The sequence below is a fragment of the Takifugu rubripes genome, chromosome 2 (genome assembly GCF_901000725.2).
Source record: "Takifugu rubripes chromosome 2, fTakRub1.2, whole genome shotgun sequence".
Lineage (NCBI taxonomy): Eukaryota > Metazoa > Chordata > Actinopteri > Tetraodontiformes > Tetraodontidae > Takifugu > Takifugu rubripes.
The window spans coordinates 9,175,096-9,195,075 of NC_042286.1; the positions used below are offsets into that span (position 1 = coordinate 9,175,096).

Below are 19,980 nucleotides of genomic sequence, written 5' to 3' on the forward strand. Positions count from 1 at the left end.
ATTTATGTGGCCTTGTGGCACATCACTGATGCCAGGAAAGCACTGAATCAATATTCATGAACAACTGTGTGTGGGGGGAGGGAGGGGGGGGGGGGGTGCTGCCACCCGTCCACCAAAACTCTCCAGAGTGCAGAGTCTGGATGGTGGAGCTGCTGGGGCCTTCAGGTTGCATGCCTGTAGGCAGCGGCCCACCTGTTCATCCACAGAAGCTAAGTTCCCAAAGAGAAGATGAATGATTTGGAGGGAACAAAGAAATGGATGTTTTATGTGAAAGGATTCAACCTCAGACAGTGTGGAATCTCTGCACGCTGCAACACCAAGTACAGCAGGAAATAATATTTGAGGCACTGGAACCTGCTTCTGTCAGCAAATATCAGCCATGTGTGGTTACATCTGAGTCTTTCTCAGAAATATGCAAATACCGTCAGTATTTGCTGATATTCCTTTGATTCCTAAATCCAAAACAGCTAATTGACTGTCTTATTGACCAGAGAGATCCCAGTCTCCAAAAATAATAATCCAGAGCAAAGTGATGCTGAAATGCATTTAAAAGAGCAGAGAAAATCGCAGCTTTCAGCCATCTCGCGTTACAAGTAGCGGCCATTCTTTCTTTGAGGCGTCTTTGAAGCCCTGACCGTCACTTAAAGCGTTGATGTCTAAGAGAAGAAAGAAATCACTTTGTTTGTTGTCAGTCATTGTAAAACTACAAAGCAGAAGACAGCAAACAGGGGGGAAAAAAATCAAGGTTCACAGGGTTAAAGCTGTTTAAACCTCTATATTCTCACTATTTTTACACATCATCTCCAATATGATCACACTTCAGCCAAAATTATGGATTTGCGCTTGTTAAAAAAGAGTCTTTCCCACCGTTACACCTCTGCTGAGCAGCTTAAGTGTGAGGGGATCCAAACTCTTCATTTGTCCTCGTCCGGGAAAGGCAGCAGGATTTCACGTCCTATTAGCGATCATGGCCTAATCAATGAGCTGTGCCTTAAAACAGCTGACAGCTAATTACAAGGGCAGCTCTCCGTGCCCCACGCCATCCAGATAAGCAGCGGTAATTAAAGGAAGAAATATCCGTTGAGGGCCGTTCGTAGCACAGCAGGAGCGGCGCCGGCTAAATTGCGTGGAAACTCGGGGCGAGGCCCAATTCATTCCCGTGCAAATCAATAATCATTTCATCCCCGTTACCATGGAACAACATATACTAAAACACAAAGACCATCACCTCAGGGAAACTGGCACCAGGAATAATAATAATCTTAGTGTTGCTCTCCCCAACAATGTCTCGTTGCTCCTCTTTCATTACTGCAGCAACCTGGATCGGGTCTGGTTTTATGAATCTTTGCTGTAATGATTATTGTTGCTATGACAACCAATCACCGAGCAGGTAGTGACCGGCCTCTGTGATTTAGTATATCTGTATAGTCACTCAGCTGAGCAGCACCGTGACAAAAGTCAAGTCCTCGGGAAATCCTTTGACATTTAGGGAACACACACATACACACACACCCACACACACATGCACGCACACACACGCGCTCCCACGTGATCCAGCTGCTCGGCTCATTACCGCGGTGCTGAGAGGTCCTCCGGGCTGTGACGAGGGCGGAGCCGCGGGTCAAAGAGGCCAGGCTGAAGTGTCTCAGATGGAAGTCTGACAGTCAGGTGACAACACTGCGGAAGATGTGTGTGATCTGTTCAAGGTTTATAATAATAGTAATAACAATAATGTCCAGGACGTTCTGGTCCACAGCTGATGAGATGAAGTACAAAACCTATTTCGGTGCATTTGGAGGAGAACTGTTGTTGTTCCGGGCAAATCAGAATACAACAAATACGAAATCATCGCTGTTTATTTTAATAGAAGAAAATATCCCCTTAAATAAATAATAAACACAAGCTCTATTTTTTTTTTAAAGCACGATTGAGACAAAAGCCTTGGTCGTGTCTCAGGATCGGGTCAATATCTCAGAGAACTCATTTGCAATATCAATATTCTTCTGTTGATGAATGAGGAGGGCTGGGAGAGGAGCGGGCTGCACCAGCCTGCCAAATAGCTCCAAAAAGACAAACAGCAGGACGTTTGCTTCCCGCCAGATGAGCTGCCATCGCAAACGCCGCTGCGAAGAGCTGCCAGCCCGCCTTTGATTAGCAGGCGCCTTGAACGCGATTGGCTCCAGCATGAATGGCGGGGGACAGGAAGGGCCTGAATGCTGTGTAATTAACCTCTTCACTTGCAGAACTCGCAACTGTTGACAGCCTCCTGTCAGCAACGTGCACCAATCAGCGTACACACAAAAAATAAATAATAATCTGACGGTGCATTGTTGCTGACTGTTCCCAATAAGGGGCCGCTCACTGTTGCAGTGACAACGAAACGAGACTCACAGCCGCCACCATCAGCTAAACGTGTCGGTGAAAACAGCCGACGCGACGCGAAGGTGTGAGTGAGCGACAGACAAAACAGGCCGAGTGTGCGTTGGTCCATAAACGCACCGCGCCTATAAAAGTCACAACAGCTTCAATTTAACAAGGCTAAATGGAGATTTCGTTTAAATGTGACACCGTGTCCCCGTGTTTGGACATTTCAGCGCGCTGTACTTTACTAGCTTGACCTCTGAACCACGCGGGGCATGAATATGAGGACAAACACGTCGCAGCGCTGCTTGCACAAACCTTTTTTGAATCCCGTCTCCTTGGGCTACATTTAAGGTCAGCGGTGTGATGAGTCCCCCCGCGGCCCCGTGACGGCCGCTCAGCAGATGGTTGGTGCTGAGAGTCAGCTCAGATCCTGCCCCGTGACTGCAGACACCAAAATGTAGGAGGCGCTGCCAGCTCGTGAAATTACCTTGGACAGACTAATTAAAAAAGATCCCTTTCAGCACACCCACCCATCTGTTTGTAGAGTACAGCCCGATAGAATTCTTCGCTGTTACACATCACCTAAACCCAATATCTCCGCGGCAACTTATTTTGGCTTCAAATTACGCAGCATCATCTCTAAAAACAATTAATGTCCTAAAGCAGGTGACTCCAGAGTGCCGTTTGGATGTTCCCAGCCTGAAAATAAAAGCACCTTTTCCATTAACCTGATGGCGTTTCCACCCAAGAATGCATCCACTCAAGGAGTTTAAAACTCTCTACTTTTAAAATATCATGAATATTTATTGCTCATTAACTCCCAATTTAAGAAACCTAAACAATGTCTCCAGACAACAAGGAGTTTTAAAGATCACAGGTGTAACAAAGTCAAGGAATGACTTTTGGTTCAATCAGCCAGCAGAGAGGAAGATTGTGAGTGTGTGAGTGGCTATTAGTGTGTGTGTCTGCATCTTCATGGACTCATTACCTCGGCAGCTTTCAGGGCAGCACACAAAAGACCGTTTGAACTTGTGACCCACATCCTGCTCCTCATTACAGTCCAAACCAGATAGGCTGGATGTGCTCCCTGATGGAAATAATAAGGTGATTCATATTACAGTTTGTACCAGCCTGTTAAATTAATCTGTGCCATGACAACCTGCAGGATACTCACAGACCACGCGTCTGTGCCCCCCCACACCCCCAGCCTTGCTTTATGTGAGTTTACGCTAAATAACAAGGCTAAATCTTCTCAGTATCATGTAGCCGGGCCTGCACAGTCACCCAGCCTGAGCTTGGAGCCCAAATGAGGCAGAACACTGCAGTTGAGCAGCTCTTAAAGTCTTCTGACTGGTTTAAAACAACTTGTACTTGCAGCCTGTTTAGAGATGAAAGTGTCAGTGGTTACGAACCTGCTGCAAGGACAGCCCTTAGCTTCCAGCTAGCTTGCAGCCACGGATAATTTAGGGACTGTTCTCCACACAGCTTGTTTTAATTATGGTGAGTAAGTGGCTGCGTTTGGTCAGGTTTATGGGACTTCTTCAAAGCGAGCAAGCTTGTTTTGGACAGGGCAATATGTGGGATGCCAGAGCCATAAATCCCCCAACTACAAACTCTAACAAAGCCCCGGGCAGATGTGAGTGCACGCTGTGCCTTAAATACTTCAAAAGCCGCAGTCAACATTCCGTCCGACTCAAAACACGAGGTCACAGATAACAAACAAAAGCAATGCTTATCATTTTCCTCGCCTTAATCATAGAAGGCAATGGGATTTAAATGGTCACATGATCATCCATCTGAACGGGGAATAAAGGAGACAAAGAGCGGAAAATGTGGGTTCCAACATTGGGTCATTTCTGTGTTGAGGGAAAAGGGAAGAAGCGTCTCTTGACTTTCCACTGAACTCATTTCTATTCTCATCCAACGCCGAGCTCTATGCTAATGACTAGAGCCCCAAGGCAAAAGTGGGGCTGGGATGCATGTGTGCTGGCTGCGTTCAGCAGACTCAGCAGCCGTCAGACATCTGCAGCGTTCCCGGCCAACTGTTTCCACTCAGACGCCGACTTCCTAAGAGCAACGAGGTGCAGTCTGGGCTGTCAGGCCCTTGAGTGATTTGCCAAACAGGCTTACTGTCAGTCAGCTGGAGATTAGTGAAATTGTATTTTTTTTTTAGGATGCGCTGTCCAATTTTCCATCTCAGCTGGGCTGAAGACTCAAACGTGCCTTCTCGAATGTCAAAGAATTCCGAGAGCAAAAAAATGGCCAAAGAATTCAACTGGAAGCACAGTGACCAGCTGCTCTTTCCAGTCAGCCAAATTAACCTGTATGCTTTTTGATCAAAACAGAATTAGCAGGGAGGTGGTAAGATATTATTGCTCTGCGGGGTCTGGGTCTGATCAGAGCACATGCACACGTCAATAATTCCAAACTCAACAGGGCTTCATGTTTCCCACTGAGCAGAAGACCATCCTGCAGCAATTAATCACACTGAGATGAACCAACTCTGCTTTATTTAGCCACATTCATCTCGTATTCTGCTCGCAAACTGTTTTCCTTTGTTCCTGTGGACGTAGCAACAGTGATATGACATCATGTTGATGAAAAGCATTAATGGTAGATAAAAGCTTCATTATGTACTGAAAATGGAACACGTCATTTAGTGATTTTATAAAATGCTGCTCTGCTATGTTGTTGCATGCATGTTGTGTTTTCATTGCATTCAATCCAACAAAATAGCGGGATGACTTTTTACCGGGAAGCACATAATGGTTGTAATAAATCAGACTTTTGCTCGGTCTTTCAGCTGTTTTGATAATTGCAGATGATTAAATCTCCTCTCAGTCATAATAAGCCAAACAATGGCGACGCTAATAAGGATATAAAAGGCAGGCAACAAGTCGATTGGTTGGTTTAGCTTTATCTTTATTTGGAACAATAAACTTATCTTTATAAACAGTTATCCTTTAGATGCTTTAATGTCTTTAATCGCTAAATCGGACCGCGCCTGTCAGGGTGAACAACAAATCTTTCCTTTTCAAACATCCGAAGGAAATTAAACGTTCTTCTCATTCCATGTTTATGTTTTGACAAAATTAAAAATAATTGTTTTAAAAAAAAAGAGAGTAAAGGTGTTTTATATCAGACACAAGGTTGACTAGAGACTAACTTAAGATGATGCCCCGACTGATTTATGAAGAGAAAATTACAAAATGCTCAATCTGCAACTAAAACAGAAACTGAAAGTTTGATTTTTGTTCAGTTTATGATCTTGGATGCAATTTCACTAAATTGTGTGTGCAACAGAGGAAAGCAGGACCATTTATCATCAGTAAGAAGAAACATTTTATTCACATGTACTGTAAAAGTGAAACACAAAACTGCCATATCATACATTTATACACAGGGTTTGAAAATCCTATACAAAAACAAAGGTATTCGAAAATATGGGTTTTGATATGAAATATGACCCGAGATATTCTAATTTATTGGAAAGAGGTTCTCGGATTGGTAATTTCCACTTGTGAGCCGAGCCCTGTTTCCGGGGGAAACTGAAGTCATCGTAAAAAGTCTGAATGGTAAAAATGGAGTAAAAATCATTCTTAAAAATGATCTAAAAAAAATCTCATGCAGCATCTTCAGAGAGGGCCTGAGAGAGTACATCTTTGTCAAAGAAACAAACCAAAGTCTTGTCATATAGAAATCAAACATACCAAAGTACAACAAAGCCAGTTTGTCATCACAATCATTGCCCGGGATCGTCTTTGTTCTCGTTGCATCATTAGCGTGATTCACAGCGAGCACATTCCTGATACCGTGATTGAGTTTCCGAAGCAGCGTCACCTTTACCCACTGCACGCCTTCGCAGGAAACAGACAATTCCCAAGCCTTTGTTTTAGACACGTTATTGACTTTACTGCTCTGCCGTTTACCGAACAGAACGTGTGACCGGAGGCCTGACTGTGGGTCTGAACTTGAGCTAGCGTAATGTATCGATGCATAGAACCACGTTGCTTGCACTTAAAGAAAGCAAACAGGCCAAGAAGACCGGTGCTATCTCCCTGTGCCTCCTTTATTGTACATTGTGAAGACAGCACCCAGTACAAGGCCATTTCATGAGAAAATGGGCTCAGCGACAGTCGTTGCTATTGGTGTAGCAACCGTCATGCTAACGTCATTGGCTAGTAGAAGGACTGTTGAGGGGTTGCATGACTGTTCTGGGGCAGCAGAGAGAATAATCACCTACTGTCCATCACAGTACCACTCTGATTGATATGTTTTGGCTTAATCTCACACTTTCAGGGGGATAAACACGGGCAGGCACAGTTTGAATAAGCTCGCCACTCTACCTTAGCGCATCCGCTGAGACCCATTTCAATCAAGGCAACTGGAGGGAAAAAACATTCACTCAACCCTGCCGGCTTTCACAGGCCAGCTGGCAGGAGCTGAGTGACGACAGCAAACGCAGTCCTTGACCAGATAATACAGTTTGAAAATCTAGAAAACTACAGAGCCAGAGAGTCAACATAAGGCGCAAGAGGCTGAATGAACAATGATAAAATGCTGCTGAGGTTTCAAACAAGAGAAAAGGCAAAGTCTGGGAGGGCAATAACATTAGCTTATTGCTTTTTTTTTCTTTTTTTCTGCTTTCTTTTTTTTTCCCATAAAATGATATTTGTACACACAACATAATGATATAAATACACTATACATTGCAATATAAAATATTTTTTCTTAAAAGCAATATGTTCAGGGGTTCCTTAGGTATGCTTAAGATACCTGCACCATATGAAAAAATAATGACTTAAAACAATAAAAAAAGGCACTTTCAGGTGTCATTCATTGACTCTTGAGTAAGGGATGGCCTGCCCTGCCACACAGGCATACAGCATTTGTGCTCACATTTCATTTTTCTGTCATTAAAACATGTCCGAGACAATGAGGCACTGCAGCTAGGTGGTTAAAACTTCATATTTCATGCAAATATCTTGCTCCCATCTCAGATGTTGTTACAGTGATACCTGTAGACCGGCGGCTACATTTCATCCTCCTTCCTCACTTCCTCATTCCCCTACTTCCACCTTCTCTTGTCTTCAGACCTCGACTTCCCGCCGTGCCTCCTGAGCACCAGTGGATGGAATACTGATGTCAAAGCAGGTCACCATCATGACATGGGACTTGCATAGATTGACACAGAACTCCAGCTCCTCTGTGACCTGTAGCAAAGCCTCTAGGTACTCTGGAGAATCTTTATCCAAGCTTGGGTCCAAATCAACTGTTAGAAAGCAGGAAATCCCAGTTTGCTCATTGCATCCCTCATGCAGAAATGTTGCAAAAGCTTCTAGAAGCTACTTACACTCTCCGATCCACTTGTCCGGTTCCATCATTAATCGCATCTTTGTGTCTTCCAGCTCCTCCAATAACACTTCATGCTTCACCCTCAGTTCTCTCACTTGCTGCTGCCTTCTTTCCAGCATCTTTAGTTTACTGTTGAAATACTGTAGGCCCTGGGAAGTATCATTACAGAGATCACATTACAAGTGCCAGTGTGCGTCATTACGGTGTTATTACTACTAGAATTGTTACTACTACTACCAACAAGAATGATAACAATGCCAATATGATGCGTTTTGACTTAAAATAAGTATTTTTATAGCAAACAACTCACCTTGTCCACATCCTGGAATGGTTGCTGAGGAGAGATAAAAATTTAAAGGGTTAGAAATAAAAGAATTTCACTTTGTTGGGACACAAAACACATAGCTTTCTGCTGCATGTGTTACCAATGTTAACTTGAAAATACTAGAGGAAAAAACAATAAAGTGATGCTGGTGAGGGTTCACTGCTTCATAATTTATAATGAACTGTAGTGATTCCTTGAAAAAGGACTCAGTTGCCAGCGATTAGAAGTGAACCTGAGTTGTGTTCTCAACCACTGCATTCATCACACATAACCAGGTCAATCTCACACCATCATCTCCTTTCATTTTTATACTCTCCCAACATCATTGGCAGTAAGCTGAGTCATCATTCACACCCAAACCAATTAACCCTCGTCTGTAAGCGCCTCTAGAACTCCCGATATTGCAGAGGAGTGCGGCTAAAATACCACCTCTGGGAATCCGACTTGGGGATTTGCCGTTGAGCCCACTGAAGGTCAGACGTCTGAGACACATAACGTCTGTCTTGTTCTTTAAAAAGCCACTGGGAAGATGTGAGCTACAATATTCCCACAAGGCGCGTCACGGTGGCACGCCTTGAATGTTTATGACATCAGTGTCACCAAGTAAGATATTCCCGAGGCTTAACCAGTTGGATTCAACGCTTCATGAACCAGATGTTACATCGTCTAAGCAAGTGTGAGAGGAAGCGCCGCCACAGACCACACCGACCACATGAGTGCGGCACCTTCGGCTCACCTCAGAGGTCTCCTCCTGCCGTCGCCTCTGGAGCCGTTCCACATCATCGATCTCATACACCTTAATCTCAAAAGGCTCCTTCAACACTCCTGACATAGGAGGCAGGTCCACCCACTGGCCTGCTGCGGCTGCCTTTTTCCCCAGAGAAGAGGTGTCCGGCAGGGGTGCGGGGATAAGCCTTCTTCTCTGGAAACCTACAAAGCCGTGCATTTGGTCAGACAGCGGCATTGGTGACACACACCCGCAAGATTTGTGAGGTGACATGCTGAGGTGAGACCACAAGTATGTGTTTAGTTCAGATTAAATGCAATATAGTATATACTATACTGTGTCTTTCTCTAATCAAAGAGAAACGGTAATCAATCAAACCATGAGTTCTCACCATTTGCTCTCTTTTTTGGATACTTGGAGGTCCTTGTTCTGCCTGAAGATGACACGCCACTCTCACTCATGGAGTCGTGGGCAGAGGAAGCACTGCCTGTGGCCTCGCTGTCACGGATCATGCTTTCATATCCACTACTGCCGCCGCTATGATAGAAGAGAGCGGTGCGGCCCATAGCTGGAGGCAGTTCACCGCTCAACACGCTGCTGTTGTCACTTCCGTGGCCGCTGCTGTAGCGCTGAGGCCGTCTGGGTGCTGTGATTTTGCTGTACGGAGAGGGAAGCACAGCCGCGGGGGACTTGTCCTCACTCACGTTCACCCCGCTGTCATTTCCACTGTCTGAATCTCCGGAACCTCTCATGTGTTTGCCTGATATATTGCCTGCTGCCAGCTCACTCACACGGCTGTTGGCAGCCCTCATGGCCTGCTTTGTGCCCATAATAGTTCCTCTTCCAGGTTTACTGTTGATGGCAGCGGCAGCCCGAGGAGCTGATGTCCGTCCTGATGGTGGAAGGTTGGCGTTGGTATTTCTGGTCACAGGAGCAGCCAAAGATTTGGTGGAAGAGCTGAGACCCTTGTAGCTGTTGGCTGACAGAGATCGTGCTTTACTGCTACCGACTGCACTGAGTCCTCTGGGATTTACTGAAGCTTTAACCTGGCCTGTTCTGCTCAGAGTTCCTCCACTTTGAGACGATGGACAGGTAGCTATGGGAGAACTAGAAGAGTTAGGAATACCAAACCTCGGAATAGACTTGCTGGATTTTCCACTGCTGCTGCCCAGACTTGCCCCACTATTCTCCCTGCTAAGTGCAGCTCTGGAAACCGATGAGGACATACTGTCACATCTTTCCAGGGACATTTGACTTCCGTAATGTTGTCCAAGCTCTCCTTTTGTCCCTCTTCCTTTCAGGCTCGAGGTACCTTTGGCTGTGTTGAGGCTGGAGGTTTTGAAACTGCCAGAGTCTTCTCTGTGACGTACCTCAAGCTCATCCTCAGATGTAGCCACCCTTGGTCCAGACACTTTTCCTGCCTCCCCGTATGCTGACTTCAAGGCACTTTGGGGTAGCAGGTTCTTGGTCTTTTGGTCAAGACTTGACTTTCTCACTGGAGGTGGAGGAGGTGAAGTGCAGCCAGGTTTAGGATGATTGCTTGATTTCTGTGAGTTAGCCTTGTTGTTTTTCCCCAGAGAGGAGAATTTAAGGCTTGTGGTAGATGAAATAACATCGTGGGCTCCCTTGTACTCTGTGGTGGAATGGATGACGGGCACTGTACCCAAGGTGGTGGCACCTCGTCTCAGTTGTGGCATTTTGCTTGGTGGATTTTTACTGGTAGATTTTTCACAGCCATCAACCACCCTCTGAGATGAGGTAGACCCCTGGCCTTTTGGCGGACGAGGGACGCTGTTGCTGTTGTTGTATGTTTTGGTGTAAGGGATACCACTAGGAGGATTTCTGAGAAATCTGCTGGTACAAGAGGAATCGGAAAACTGAGGTTCCGGGTGGTTGTTGCCCCGCTGCCAAGGATCCTCCGGCTTATTATCTTGCCTTGGTGGTTCTCTGTTGCTGCTGCTGCTACTGCTGCTATGAGAGATGGACGAGGTAGGTTTAACCTTTCGAGGAAGGCTGGAATGGACTATGGAGGGGCCCTGTGGAAGCTGAGAGGAGCTAAGTGAGTGTGCTTTCGAAATTTTAGATGTAAATCTGAGAGAGCCTTTGGCCGATTCTGGAGATGGAGGGCATTTTGTCAGAGATAGTTTACTTGAGGCGGCACTATCACTATCTACCTCGGAAAAACTAAATCCACTGTCATTTAAGGAGTTCTTTGCATCTCTAGGAGAGGGCACACAGTGAAACATATCCATGGAATTGAAGTAAAAGGCGGTCTCTGGTGCCATGTGTTTGGCCTGTGGGAGGAAAACATCTGTAGAAAGGGCCCCTTCACTCTCCAGGGTGCAGACACTAACTTCACTCAGCCACGAGCTGATAGATGAACCTCTGCTGTCTACAGAGTTCATTGCTCCATCCTGGAGGGGTGTGACCACTGCAGTGTTCACTTCTGATCCTCCTACAGCTGACGTGTAGGCATCATATTCATCGTTGATGCTACTGATGATGCTGACAGGACGGGAACCAGAAGCCAATGCCTGAAGAGAGCAGTCACTATTGAAACTGATAATACTGGATGGTCGACCTTTGTCTTCAATATTGCCTATAGACAGCTCCTCCACCACAGTGAACACCAGCTCATCTTCTCCATTCAGCTCCACAGGTTGCTGCAAGGTGACAGTAGCTCTAAGGATGTCCCTATCTAGACATCGTTCCCTCAGGGTGGAGCGCACCTGGCACACCTCTAATGGTCCTCGGAGTGTTGGAGAGCTGTAAGGATCTCTCCTTTTCACCACGTGGTGGCTCATTCCAACTGGGGGCATTCTGGTGGTTGACCTCTCTTCATTTTCTACAGTGTGTGTGTTTGCATTGTTCTGCTGTGACGGAGGGGGAGCTGGTTTCGGCAAAGATTTCTTGTTGAAATAGATCTTCTCCCGCACAACAGGCTCGGAAATAGGCTTGTTAATGCTGTCTGATCTTTCTCCGCTTAAGCATTTTTCACCATCTGCACTGGTCCGGCATACATTTTGAACACTGTCTGCTAGTGCTGCAGGTATGCACTGTATCATGGCGTTGTCAAGTTTGGATCTGGTGACGGGGCTGCATGATGACTGCGCTGGAGCTGATTTCGGGGACTGTTTGGGAGAGACACCCTCTTGGTTACATGAAAATGCAACAGTCTTTGGTGAAACAGAGCCTTGGATCTCCTTAGATTTGTCAGTCTTGGGGCTAGTCTGGCTGCGCTTGGCCTCTCCAACAAAGGCAGTGGGTTCCTCACTGCCATCTATACACTCTAGCCTCTCCTGTAGTTCAGCAAAGGTGTTGCATTTGAAGAAATGGTCTCTGTCCAAGGGGCCTTCTTTTACAGACCTCTTTTTGTTCAGAGAAGGGATGATTGGAACAAAAGCAGGCGGGCCCTCGTTGTCACTCAACTCCCTGTCTGAGATCGCAGCTCCTCCGGGGCCGACATAAATGACAGTATCACAAGACTGTTCACTACTGGAGGAGTAGTCTGGGTCACTAAGCATTCCAGGCAGGTCTGGGTCCAGAGCTATTGTCCGGGGATGGAAAGGCCTTAGGTGGGGTGGTCGGCGTATCCTCCCCTCCTCACAGGAACTTTCTCCCCCGGATGAACTGGATGCATACTGCAAAGCAGAGTTAGAGCAGAGTTAGCCTTTTCATTTAGGCTATGACAGTATTGCAATTCAATCTGCCCAAGTCTTTACGTCTCATGATTCATATCTGATTGATTTCTTCACAACGTCAAAGTGAGATCCATTATAGGCTAAATGCTAATTTTACTGAAATTACTGGTCGATATTTGTCTAAAGGTTAAAAGTGCAGATCAATAGAAACATTATATTAATGTCAAAAATATGAATTGCTGGATGTAGACTGCATTCTAATCACGCATATGACCAATAGCAAATAAATTCATGTTGCCAAACCGCCTAATTATCTGAAGAATATATTTTCCTCATTCAAAGGAGCCATTTTTTTCATTTTATGGCTAAAAAAAACCCATACCAGCAAAAAACCATAAAGAGTCAATCACATATATGTGATAAATGTAGTCGGTTCAACATCCCAACACTGTTCTGCATGTATAAACTGTAGATAATGTCAAATCAATTCAGCATAGCTAATGCATAAACCATTATTTCGTTATGTATGTCCTCCCTCATCTATTAGAAGGGATGCGCGTCTCACCGGAAAACTCGATTGTTGCGAGGTCTTTAAAGATCATTCGATCTCCTTAATCAAATTATTACTCACGATTACACATTTCTTTCCTCTGGTAATCAGCTTATCAGTTTATTACCTTGGATTTCTTCTTCCTCATGCGATGGATGCGAGATGCCAGCTGGATAGTATTAAGTGAGTCGGCGTAGTGAGCTGGGGAATCTGAAATGTGTGTGATCATGGTGGTTCTGCAGTTGATGTTGCCCAGGGACTCCCTCAGCAACATTGTCAGTTTGCTGTCCCTGCAGGGAATTAAACACATGATAATTCTTAGTTAATGACACTGTGAGGTATAAAAGGAAGAAAAGAACGTCTGACACGTGATTCGACCCATAACTTGTTTAATATTGCAGTCCCACTCATTACACATATCCCTGAAAACACGTGTTGATTTGCCTGAAAAGGTGCTCATACATAAGTTATAATAGCAACACACATTTAATGACAGCTGCTGCAAAGTTTTGCTGTTCGTACCTGTAAGGGACGTGTTTGGCTCCGTTGGCTAAAGCCATGATAACATTTCCCAGCGCATTCAGAGAAAGACATAAGCCTCCACCTCCGTCTCTGCTTTTACTCAGGACCTTTTCACAGCTGCCCAGGTCGATGAGGTGCAGTCTGCTCCTTCCACCTGACACTGAACCAATGGTATGGGAGAAAAAGAGGAGGAAGCAGGTGAGTCCAGCACAGATGCTCCCTCTCTTTAGGTCATGACAGCAGCGGATGAGCTCAAACAAGATTAGACATGTGACTGTTGGAGATGTCTCCTTTCTTATATGTGAGATCCCCACACTGATGTGATGAATCATGCTGCAGACAGACTGGCAAACTGGTACCAGATGTGCAACCAGGAAGCTTCAGTGATGAGAAAACATTACATTAACTGCAATGAATTTCTGTTATAAATTCATGAATGTGGAGTTCTTTATTCCTCTTAGGAAGTGGAAAAAAATAAATATCTATAATCAAGCTATATAAATATACTGACTTTGAGTAGACCCACATGTAGGTAAGATGTAAACGTTGAAACGAAATCTTCGCATGCATTAAAAATTACATGTAACATGTAACTTCTCTATCAAGGAATTAGTAAGTAGCGATGTAGCGGTACCCACTTCCTCCCTTTCCGCTTTTCTCCATGCGGTACTGATAAATGTGCAGTGTGAACAACATGTGGGAGTTGCGTCGCACGTCCTCGTCTGCGTCAGGCGTGCTGGTGCTGCGCGCAGCGATGGCTGCATCCAAGAAGAAAGCGGCTTTCTCAGCTGTTGGGGCGCGCAGCTCACTCTGGTTTTGAAGCTGCCGAGGGGATTAGGGGAGAGAGCAAGGTTAGGATGGGCAAAGTTGACCACATAGGGCTTGAGAAAAAGGACAGATGTGAAAAAGGATACCGTTAAAGAGAGAAAAGAGAGAGCGGGGAGCCAGTTAATTGGACCCCAGCATGAATTTCTAGCCCATTAGATCAGCTCTCGGGGGCAATTAAAACACCAGATATGCACACAAAGGGAAGGGGATTAAAGGAGGTAACGGTGGAGCAGGAGGCAGAGGTTCTTCCCTCACACGCACGTGATGATGGTGGAGGTGAAATACAGAAAGACAAGAGAGGGAAGAGAGAGAAGGTGGGGGCAACATGGAGAGCACTTGCATGTGGTTGCTCAGAGGAAGAACATGAAGGAGCCTCACAGAACTGCACAACCTTTGAAGTCAGAGTCCATACAGATCCCCCAAAAACAACATCTGACAGCAACACCTGTGAGTGCCTGCAAACCGACATTCTCATACCCTCCCCCAACAGCACTTGAATTGTGCTGTGCAGAGCTTGTGCTAACACCCAGGTAATAGATTCTGATGGATGCTGACAGGGGAGTCGATGCAAAGGTAAGAAGAAAGCCATCAATTCCACAGATGGTTTTAGTGGAAATCTAAAGCATGGATTTCAGGTGTGGGTAGGACAGAGTGAGACTGACTGGGAATCCTAGGAGACCAACACACACACACACACACACACACACACACACACACACACACACATACATGTGTACACTAATGGAAAAACTCAGTTTTGAGAAGGAAAAAAGATCATAGAGAGAAGAAAAGTCAATATACAGAGCAGTATAACATGCAGAGAGGATGGAAGCATCTGGGAGCAAAGACAGAAGGCAGAGGCAGAATGCTCACCTGAGTGCCACAGATGGGATCTTCCCTCAGGTGGATCCCAGGGGACTGGCCTTCCTGCAGGCTTCCAGTTGACGCCTCTGACAGCAAGTCCTTCAGCTCTTCATCTTTCCCATAGATTTCCACTGCAGACACTCTGACGCAGAAGCGCGTTCCCGTCTTCTCCTTGCGCTCATTGATGAGCTTGAAGAGCCAGGAGATGGCACAGGGCACAATGCCGAGGCTCTGGGTGCTGCTGTCTTTGCCAATCATGGTGTAGGTCTTACCTGGTAATGGACGTAGGGATAATATTAGCTAGTCTCTGGAAGCCATCTTTACTCATGTTAAGCTAAACTTTTCTGAGATTGCCTGCCTGGAACTAACACTGGGGTAATTGGGGGAAAAAAATAATGGCTGACATGGGGGTTTTAGAAGTAGTGCCCGTCCCAGAAATCCTGCTTTTTTTTTTTTAAATAATGAAATAATCCATTCCACAAGCACTAATTCTGAACATAATTGCAGGTGGTGGACACAGCAACGTGAGGAGAGCATAGCCTTCAGCAAAAAAAAGCACTGTCAAGGCCAATTACTTAGATTTTAATTACAGGGAGAAGCTTAGATCAAGTCCTTTACCCTGCTCCCCATACACACAATCACTACCCAATCCCTTCCTCCAATTTTCTATTCCTTGACTCACACCACTGCGCTGATAACCCAATTTTGGTTTCCAAGCGTAGCTGACAAAAAGCATTGAGGGTTTTCTTTGTTGACAAATGCTGTTGTTTAATCTCTCGCCAGTGGAGGAGCTTACCGAGCTTGACTTGGCCAAAGCAGAAGATGCATCCGTCTGCACCATTCACCACGGACTGGATGACCTCAGCAACTGTCCCTGAGCACACCTCAGCCTGTGAAAGAACATCCAGAGAGCAAGCACACAGTTTAATTTACCATACAGCCGCAAAGGTACGCGGCAAAGCCCGCACCCGTATCATAAATTAAATGGTTATTTAGCATCGCATGCACCAAATCACGTTAATGGTTTTAGTGTTTTTCATTACTCAGGGGTATAGGTGTTTATGTTTCCATCTCGGAGCTGCTACATGTAGCTCATTTTTGCAATCTGTTTCAGCATGGGTCCTCTGGGGCCGGGCTCCTGCAGCAGAGCCCCTTCCCATACATCACACAGCAAACAAGGCCTCCAACAGTAACTCGCTGTTACTGTTAGCCACCAGCAGAGCAGCTCGGCCTTCGCTCTGTGCTTGCTCTCATTTACACAGGTGTCTGACTTCCTCTATGTAGGTGGTATGATGGAAGACCTGAGGTTGGGCATCAGTGAAAAGAGTCTCCTATGCTTTCCTAGCTATTTAATCTTGGCATTTAATACCCAACTATGAATATTTGACACGTTTTTGAAGAAGCATATTAACAATCATTCCATTTTAATACAATTGTATTTATTCTAAGATGTGAGGAAGCCAAAACTGTTCTCATCTCCATTTACAAGAGCGTAAACTACTGGGAATGTGGGTTGTGTGTGGCAGAGGTCTGAGGTTGGATATAGTTGTCCTGTGAATGAAGAGGTTGGATATAAATGGACTGAATTCATATCATTCTCCAGGAGGCTTAAAACGTCCAGCTGTTGGGCCCTCACTGGTAAGAATGGCCCCTGACCTGAGACACACATTTCTCCTCTAAGCCTTGGCCACACCCTCTTGGCATCAACACAACCCTTTGCCCCTGGGAAGCCAAGTTCCCCCATCACGCATACATGCCCGTACAGACAAACATAGAGTGCACGTAAATTCTGATAGTGTCTCCTGCTGGCCCTTACTTGTGAGGCATCCTGGGTAAAAACGGCATCGAAGGCGAATATTTTCGGGACGGCCACGGTGGCGGATCTCCTGTGTCCTGAGCCAGAGTGCGGGCTGGAGGCGGGGTCATAGAGCGTCAGCTGCTTCTTCCTGCTGTCCACTTTCAGGAAAGACTGAGACTCTGAAGAGTCGCTGGTCTCCAGGGATGGACAGATGCGCATCATGACTTTCACCTACACCACAGTGAGGGACAACAGCAGTTAATAATTGTGTTACTAACATCATCAGTGTTGATGGGCGCTGAAGTCTGCACGTTGACAGCTAGTCCAACATTCCCTGTCCCCCTGCAGCGTCAGTGACTGGCAGGTAGAAGCATATTAAACCTCATAAAAAGAAAATGGTGGACATCGATGTGTGTAAAGCCCCTCGCTGTGAAGGATTATCCCACTAGCGTGGTTGTTTTTCTGGACTATGAGCCGCTCGCCAGCATGGGACTGCGGGAGCATATGGCCCCCCTCTTATCCAACCCACTCGCTCTTCCTCCTCGTTCCCCTCCTCGTCCTCTTCCCGCTGCCATCTGAAAAACGCCAGCTTCAGATCAGAAAGCCCAAACCCCACCCTGTTGCATTCTCGGGCTCAACATTCAACATGTTTGACGCCTTCAACAGGTCACGGTGCCGTTCTTATAGCTTGCATCATACTTTTAAATAAAATGTCTTCTTAAAACTGGAGGTGTTGATCTCAAAGGCGACCTGACAAGTTCACGCTCGTCTACTATAACTTCTTCACAAGAGCAAAGCAACGCAGCTCGCTGTGTCTCATGGCGCATCGTTCAAACAATGCAAAAGATATTCCTCCAGTTCCTGTGTGTATAGCTTGTGTGGGTGTGTTTATGCGTTCCAGCAGCTCTGCTGTAGATTGTCTTACAAACTAACACCCAGAAATACACCTCAAATATATCTCTAAAAGCTCTGTGGCTATCCCACTGATAGTGACAGCAGACACAATGGGCTCCTGGGATATGTATAGCTGTCTTTGGATTCCTTGTCAACTCCCCGGGTGTTTAGTGTTGTACCAACTACACAGTGTCTATATTTGACAGCAAGTGTGAACTCAATCCGGAGCAATTTGCAAGCCTGTAAAAGTACCTAGGATGCCTCTTGGGCACCGAACTAAAAGCCCTCAACTGTCCAGAACGCTAATGCCATGTTGAAGAAAGATTGTATCCAACTCTCGAGTCGCTGGACCCTCTTTGCAGGCCCAGAAAGGGTCCATTCTTCCCCGCACTTGTGTATAAATACTGCTGCAGGCTCCAGCTCCAATCCTCTAAACAATGTTAGGGGAACTCTCAGCTCATCCTGGATTCCAGAAGCCAAGAGCAAACTCTCTTTGTACTCCACAGGGGGCTCTTATCGTGACTGACGTGTGCATATGTTGAGTAAATTACATTTAGTCCGACATATAAACTGGGCTTCCATTTGACTGCTGAGCATCTACCAGACAGCGGCTACCAGGCATGTTAATACCTCAGTTTTATTTACGCTGGCAGGGATCAGATACTGGAGGCTACAGAGGATTGGCCACACTATTTTCACACCTCAGACTCTGCACTAATGGCCCTTGCTCCCCTGTCCCTTGATGTCCCACAAAATCCATTAGTGCAGCTTTGAATTCCACCTCACCTGGCTGAGTGTCTGGCTGAGAGAACTGACTCTAGGTCAGAATGGGAAGAGTGGAAGTATATACCCCATATATTTGATGAAAATCTGTACTCAAGAGTAAATTAGAGTCCAATAAACGTACACACACTGTGTAAAGTTATAACCCATTTAGGGCTGCACAAGTACACAAAGACAAGTAGTCGAATGGGTTAGATTTTTTAAGAATTCAAAAACTGGACATTCAGCAAAAATCAGGGCTCTTGATTTTATCTTTAAAGATGTTACAGTAGGTCCACACATGAGGAGGCTAATCGTGTTTTCATAAAGTCTTTGTACCAGTCGTGGATTTACAATAACTGGCAGACTCTCAACCGTCTGGATACCTGGCAACAGACGTGAGCACTTCCTCTGCAGGTGGGACATAATCTTGTTAGGGGACTTCTTCTACTGTTTTATAAATACAGGACACCAGTTCAGGCAAACAATACCTAATAACCCACAAAGGAAGAGCAGCGTGTTTATTCAGCTTTGTTTAATGACCGTCCTATCGCTGCCGTGTGTGGCTTTCATCATTGCTCACAATGCCCAGCATGGAGTTGGACATCCTGCGTCGAACACTGCTGCAGATCTACGTATGTAGGTTACAAACTCTGTGTTCAGAGACAGAATTTCTGCGAATCTGAACAGATGCGTGGCATTCCTGCAGGCTTATCTGATTACATCTGCATGGACCGGACCAGACGACCCGCTGCCAGCCGTCCAGTGTGTCGCCAGCCCGCATGTTTGTGTGGGTGTTGGGTATGTCGAGCGGGGGTTATGGTGGCTTTTGCATGTCTTTAATGCTCTGTAGGAACTCAGATACAATGATGTCTATGTTGATATAGTCTGTTCTCACCTTTCCCATTCCCGGGTTCTCTTTCACCTTGGACACAGCCCGGAGCAGACATGGTGGGGCAGGGGGTGGGGAGACCTGAAGGATCCCGCTGAAGTTGGTGGGGTAAATGGAGGGCTCTTGCGGATGGAGCAGTGAAGGCGGGTGCTTCTTTCGCTTAGAGGACAGGTTGAGCTTCTGAGCTGCCCTGAAAGGAGAAAATGTCTTCAATTCCCCACTTTTATATGAGCAAAGGTTTTGACCCCTGCTAACATTTCTTTTAAGAAAAAAAAAGTCTAGCTTGTCATATTTAACACTGCAAAGCTTTATGAAATCCTGCACTAACAGAAAGGTCAATTCCGTCTTGTCACTCACTTTGAGTAAAAAAGCCAGCAGGAGTGCTTCAATAGCACAGTGTTCACAGATAGCCACCAGTTTAAATATGTTTTCCTTCTTACACCACTCAATGAAGACAA

At 45.8% G+C, this 19,980-nt stretch overlaps 1 protein-coding gene across 4 annotated transcripts in view; it reads right to left on the reverse strand.

Moving 5' to 3' along the window:
• Positions 1–5,688: 5,688 nt before the first annotated feature.
• kif26ab (kinesin family member 26Ab) overlaps positions 5,689–19,980 on the reverse strand; it is a 54,305-nt gene continuing 40,013 nt past the window's right edge. For all 4 annotated transcript variants that reach the window (XM_011617250.2, XM_011617247.2, XM_011617256.2 and 1 more), the window contains 12 exons: positions 19,529–19,712; positions 16,993–17,205; positions 15,973–16,066; positions 15,186–15,448; positions 14,123–14,306; positions 13,485–13,644; positions 13,090–13,252; positions 9,163–12,412; positions 8,781–8,974; positions 8,030–8,053; positions 7,718–7,868; positions 5,689–7,636 (listed from right to left, as the gene is read on the reverse strand). In XM_011617250.2, coding sequence (XP_011615552.2) covers positions 7,455–7,636; positions 7,718–7,868; positions 8,030–8,053; positions 8,781–8,974; positions 9,163–12,412; positions 13,090–13,252; positions 13,485–13,644; positions 14,123–14,306; positions 15,186–15,448; positions 15,973–16,066; positions 16,993–17,205; positions 19,529–19,712 — 5,062 coding nt within the window. In that variant the 3' untranslated portion in view covers positions 5,689–7,454. The remainder of the gene's footprint in view (positions 7,637–7,717; positions 7,869–8,029; positions 8,054–8,780; positions 8,975–9,162; positions 12,413–13,089; positions 13,253–13,484; positions 13,645–14,122; positions 14,307–15,185; positions 15,449–15,972; positions 16,067–16,992; positions 17,206–19,528; positions 19,713–19,980) is intronic.